The sequence below is a fragment of the Vombatus ursinus genome, unplaced genomic scaffold, assembly GCF_900497805.2.
Source record: "Vombatus ursinus unplaced genomic scaffold, bare-nosed wombat genome assembly UNPS02014841.1, whole genome shotgun sequence".
Classification (NCBI taxonomy): Eukaryota; Metazoa; Chordata; class Mammalia; order Diprotodontia; family Vombatidae; genus Vombatus; species Vombatus ursinus.
Window position 1 is genome coordinate 46,506,913 of NW_020954619.1, and position 5,904 is coordinate 46,512,816.

The following is a 5,904-nucleotide window of genomic DNA, read 5'->3' on the forward strand; positions in this document are numbered from 1 at the left end:
CAAGGGCAACGTATGTAAATGTAGTTTCAATATGCAAATTTACTTAATGACTTCCGATTAACATGATCATTTAAAATAGCCCAGCCCCTCTTACCAAAGGGAAAACAATGTTTTGTGAAGAGCTCTAGTTTTCAGAGCTTTCTGGCTACGGACGGAGTGCCAAGTTTCAGTTATACTTTTATTTCACCACTTCTACAATTATACCTCCTACCTAGCTCCAGCTTACAACGTTCCAAACTAAACCAGAATCAATGTGTGCCTACCAACTTTGTTTTAAAATGTACTTTAAAGAGCACCATTCGTAGCGCAGTCATCTACCTTTAAAAGCATCAATTTTCAGGGACAGTATTATTTGCTATCACTGCTGGAATACTTTTCCTTTTTCTCAATGGTATTCCATTTGCTACTTTTTACTTTGGATTCCACTTCCCTACGCTAAACTTTTAAGTCATTACAACTTTAGGTAGTTAAAAGCTCAAAAGGTATGTATGGAAAGGCCATTATTACATACCCCGTATTCTTAAATTCACCAGGGCTTGTGTGTTCTAACTACTTAATCACTGGGATGAAAATTCAAGAAAGCACATTTTAAATTTTCTAAAAACGTCTACGCCTAATCTCCTTGCCTACAGTCTTCCTCCTTTTCCAGGGATCAGTGGCAACCGTACAGTATTTACCACCCCAGCTGGGCTCCCTTGGCCACGCCCCCCACTTCGTGAAGATTGGCTTAGAACGCGGAAGGACTGAACGTTGTTTGAGCTTTCACTCCCACCAATGACAGCGTCCTTCTAGCCTGATGGACAAGTCAAGTTCCACCAATAATAGCCGAGAGAAATTGGATTTGGTAGTCCTAGCGTGTTAGAATAAAAGCAGCCTCGACAGCCTCCAGCTTCATTCTGAGCCTAGAGAGCTGTTCGGAGTAGAGCTACGGAGGATAGGCTGCTTCTGTCAGGCAGAGCGCTAGAAGCAACCACTCTCTCTCTTTCTGTGCTGTGCGTCCAACATGAAAGCCTTCAGTCCTGTGAGATCTGTTAGGAAAAACAGCCTCTCTGACCACAACCTGGGTATATCCCGTAGCAAAACCCCTGTGGACGATCCTATGAGTTTGCTCTACAATATGAACGACTGCTACTCCAAATTGAAGGAACTGGTGCCCAGCATCCCCCAGAACAAGAAAGTGAGCAAGATGGAAATCCTGCAGCATGTTATTGACTACATCTTGGACCTGCAAATAGCTCTAGACTCGCATCCCAGCATTGTCAGCCTTCATCACCAGAGGCCGGGACAAAATCCATCTTCTAGGACACCTCTGACCACTTTAAACACAGACATCAGCATCCTTTCCTTACAGGTAAATGTCTGCCCGTGGTTCTCTACCACCACCCCCTCCCCACCCCTCTTTGGCCAGTTCATACGTAGATAATTTCTTGTGCTGGCTGTCACTAACACCCCCACTGTTGAGACAATTAGGAGGTTAGTGTTAAGTATTTTTGTTGTTGTTAATTAAAATAACTTGAAATAGATTGAATTGGTACTGAAATTGCTAATAAGTTCTCGAGATGTTACACCCTATGTTTGTAAATCCGAATTGTCACAGATTTGTGAAATTGTAACTGGAAGTTCTATAAGAATACTTTACAAGGTTTTCATGTTTTAGATGCTAACATTGTGCTTCCATTCTTTCCTCCCCCTTTTTCCCCCGCTTACAGGCTTCTGAATTCCCCTCAGAGCTAATGTCAAATGAGAGCAAAGCACTCTGTGGCTGAATATATGGTGAGTGTTTGTAGCTCCTGTGTTGAATGGCGAAGTGTTATGTCTGGTGTCTTTTTCCCCATTTAATTCTGACGGTCCTGTTGTGAAAGTGTCTGAAATTTTACTTTAAAAATGAACACTGTTGACAGTACTGTTCATTTAATCTCAGCAAAAGTAATGGGCTTCTAACACCCTGGAAATGCCTGTTTCATCGCTGACCAAACAGAAATTTCCTTTTTAAAACCACGTCCGTAATTCACCGTGATAGTGGCTCACATGAAATGTGTGTTGGCCTGTGGGGGGAATTTTGTCCAGGCTGTTCTCTGTTGTTACTTTGATTATATGAAGTGTTAACCTTCCTGGAAATTAACCTTATTATCAGAAATTCCATGGTGGACTCTTCTTTCCTAAAACTCCAACCCTTCTGGGAGTTATGGGTGACGGAGGATTACTGTCCTGTCCCTGAAATCTGGTGATCTGGGATTGTCTTCTGTATCAGTTAAATAAGTGGCTGTTTCTAATCAAATAATTGCTATAAGAGGCAGACTGGCGCCTCTGAGCTCTGCTTGGAGATCCAAATAAGACATTGGATTGTGAAGTTTTTCCTCCTGAATGTCTGCTATTTTAATGTTTAATTTGCGCTTTTGAGGCAGTGTGTGTGTTGCATCTGGACGCCAGGGTTTGCCCAATCTTTGAGTGTTTGGTTAAATGTTCAAACTGTGGCTTCCTCCCTGGCGCCAGTCTGTCCGGATCTCTGCCCTTATGTTACATTCTCCTAAACATGCCTCTCTCCTCTCTCAATCTTTTGCAGGTGTTCACGACTCTTTTTTTTTGCACAACAACAACAAAAATTCTACAGCATCTTTTAAGGCGCTGAACTTTATTTTTCAACCATGTAATGAGAGAGGTCAACATCAAGTTAAATGGACCTTTAAACAAAAAGAAAGAAAAATTGAGCATGAATACACCCTTACCCCCCCACCCCAGCGTGTTCTATGACCTGGACTGATTTTAGTTATTTATGAAGAGACTTTTAAATGCCCTTTCTGCAGTCGGAAGGTTTTCTTTATATACTATTCCCACCATGGGGAGCGAAACGTTAAAACTCACAAGGAATTGCCCATTTTAAGCAGACTTTGCCTTTTTTCAAAGGTGGAGCGTGAGTACTAGAAGGATCCAGTGTTCAGTTACTTAAATGAAGTCTTTTGGTCAGAAATTACCTTTTTTGACAAAGCCTACTGAATGCTGTGTATATATTTATATATAAATATATATATATATTGAGTGAAACCTTGTGAACTCTTTAATTAGAGTTTTCTTGTATAGTGGCAGAGATGTACATTTCTGCAAAAAGTGTAATGATGTACTTAATCATGCTAAACTTTTTATAAAAGTTTAGTTGTAAACTTAACCCTTTTATACAAAATAAATCAAGTGTGTTTATTGAATGGTGATTGCCTGCTTTATTTCGGAGGACCAGTGCTTTGATTTTTATTATGTTATGTCATAATTGAATCCAAATAAATACAAGTTCAAATTTATGTAGAATGTATATGATTAATAAAACATGCTTGAAGTGAATACCCAATATCTGCATGATTTTTGAATCTCACTCATTCTTAACCTTATCTTCCCCTCTCCTCCCACCTTGCCTCTTAATAGAGATTGGAAATATGATCCTGAGCAAACCTTATCATATGTGAGGCACACACTCCTAAATTAGTGGGGGGCAAAAGGTTGGTTAACTGTAAAGTCTACAGAAATTCACTCAGAATTTTCCCCTGATCCTTACCGGTGATTAGTATTTTAAGTTCTGAGCGGTTATGGCATTTCCTTTTAGTTTAATCTAAAGTTAGTAAGAGCTGTAGAGCTAAGACTATTTCATTTTTCAATTAGAATAAAGTTGGCTTCAATGTAGAAAGGTTGGGCTAGCCGCTACCTTTCTGAATTTACAAGAATCTGTGAACAGCCTTTTAATTTCAAAAAATAGTTGTAGAACCTCTAACATAACTAAGAACTGGAAGAACTCTGCTATGTAACTGATTAAATTTTGGCTGCTCTTTGACTGACTTGCTTCTCCATCAGAATTGAATTAGTCTGTAATAATACACTTAAGAAAAAGAGTTATGATAACAGGCTTTATATTCGTCTTCCTCATCTAACTCACTCAGTCTGGCTATTTAATATATAATGGTTTATCTGTGTCCCCCTTTTCTAGTTGTGAGACCATGAAATCTTGAGTCCATTTACTATAGTTTCCTAATGCCCTAGAGGAGGTCTCACCTGGGGCCACTTTCACTGGACTGAACAGGTGTGTGGGTGGTTCCACAGAGTCTACCAGTGCCTGCCTTTCTTTGCCCTTGACACAAAATCTACCACCCATTTAGGGCTCCAGGGTGAGGAAGGACTGAAAGGGGAAACCAGAAAGCTGGGTTTGATCTCTTATTGTGCCAGTCACAATCTAGGGATAAACCAGTTCCCAGCGATTGATTAACTCAGGGTACTGGCTGAAGCCTTGAATTGAGAGAAGAAAAAGTAGTTAGGGATGCAAGGGGAAAACCAAGCCTTGTATTACACGCCAGCTACAATCAATCCAAATTACAACTATTTAGCAAGAGCACATAATTATCTTTTGAAGACGGTTTCCCTCTGCTGGCTAGAAGCTGTCAGAGCAGGGTGACTGAACAGGACTTTGTTTAAGTCACCATACTATTCTCATTCCCTCTTTTCCTCCCTATAGGACTAAGGTTTGCTATTCGGTTTCCTTTATATCATTGCAATTCTGAAATTCCTATTCTTCCTGCCCGAGGAGGCAGCATTAAGTCTTTGGTCTTATTCTCTATGTTGAGCATCTGGACAAAGTGAAGCTCCCCACTTCCTCTCTTTCTCATACTTCTCTCAAAACCCTCCTCTGGGGGAGGTGCAGCCTAAGTGAGGTAGTGAAGAAGTTGGCTATAAAATAATAGCCCTGAAAAGGAGGTGCAAACGGTCCATCCAAAGAATAAATCAGTAAGATTAAAAAAAAAAATAAAACTAAAAGTTCAAGCGATGACTGTGGACTATGGCAAGCACCTCTCACCACAATCCTTTTTTGTAGTACTCCTCTATACAGGTCATTTGATACTAGGCATATGCTAGCATTTTACTCTCAGTTGCTTTTATATGACAATATTTTGAGAGAGAAGAGAAATTAATTAGGATCATACAATTAGTATGTGGTAGAGTCAAGATTTGAACTCTTCCCAATATATCATGAGACCTATTTTATAGTTACCTCTGCTTTCACAGTCCCCTAGGAACACAGCACAGCATCAATAAATGTTGATTACAGCAAGGTAAGGAATGAACTTGGGAAATATCCAATACTGCTTTCCATTACCTTCACTATTTGAGGACATTTACTGGGTTTGAAGGAAAAAGGTGTGTTCCTAAAGAGAACCCCAGCTAGACCAGTTCCTGTATCCTAGGAATATATCCAAAGTAGATGATGATAATAACTGGTATACTGCACTTACACATTTCCCCCATCATTTGCTGAGCATCTTGGGGCTGGCCACTCTTTGTGTCCGACATTCCCTTACTCTCAACCAATCTAAATTCTACCTGCTGGGGAGTGTGTGACAGTAGCTTTTCTGATTCATAAATAAGTATCTAATTTTAAGGAGAAGACAAAGTTTGTTTTGAAAATGCTGAGGGGAGCTGGGATTGAGAGTAATGGACATTGCAGTGCACTTGTAAGTCACAGGGCATCAGTTGTTTAAAAGGTTTGAGGATTAAAATATGAATTAGTCTACTTTAAGACTGAAAATCAGTATCTTCTAAGACTATAAGATGCAGAGAAAGTGCCAACCTTCACTGGAAGAGGGAATTTGCCTCACCTGAGTTCCCTATACCAATAAAATCACAGCTCCAATTCCTATCTTTATCCCTTTCTCTTAAGTGTACCAGTTTTGGAATCAGAGGACCTGAATATAAATACAGCCTTATTTCTTAACTACTTCTGAACATGTCACTTCATCTGCCTGGGCCTCAGTTTTCTCATCTACAAAATAAGGGGATTGGATTATATCTTGTGTTTCTTTCAAAACCCTACCCTTCAAAGCAGGGGAGTCCAGATGATGGAGCCTGAGCACCACCTTCTGGCCTAAAAAG

General features: G+C 40.0%; 1 protein-coding gene across 1 annotated transcript; it reads left to right on the top strand.

Annotated features, from left to right (window-relative positions):
* The first annotated feature begins 881 nt into the window (after nucleotides 1-881).
* Nucleotides 882-3,200, top strand: ID2 (inhibitor of DNA binding 2). Its single transcript, XM_027840244.1, has 3 exons — nucleotides 882-1,351; nucleotides 1,710-1,773; nucleotides 2,564-3,200. The coding sequence occupies exons 1-2, from the start codon at nucleotides 1,004-1,006 to the stop codon at nucleotides 1,764-1,766; spliced, it is 405 nt and encodes a 134-aa protein (XP_027696045.1). The 5' UTR covers nucleotides 882-1,003; the 3' UTR covers nucleotides 1,767-1,773; nucleotides 2,564-3,200.
* Nucleotides 3,201-5,904: the final 2,704 nt, after the last annotated feature.

Coding starts and splice junctions, on each gene's coding strand:
- ID2 (XM_027840244.1), top strand. CDS start 1,004: ATGAAAGCCTTCAGTCCTGTGAGATCTGTTAGGAAAAACAGCCTCTCT. Junction 1,352..1,709: donor TCAGCATCCTTTCCTTACAG/GTAAATGTCTGC, acceptor CCCCGCTTACAG/GCTTCTGAATTCCCCTCAGA.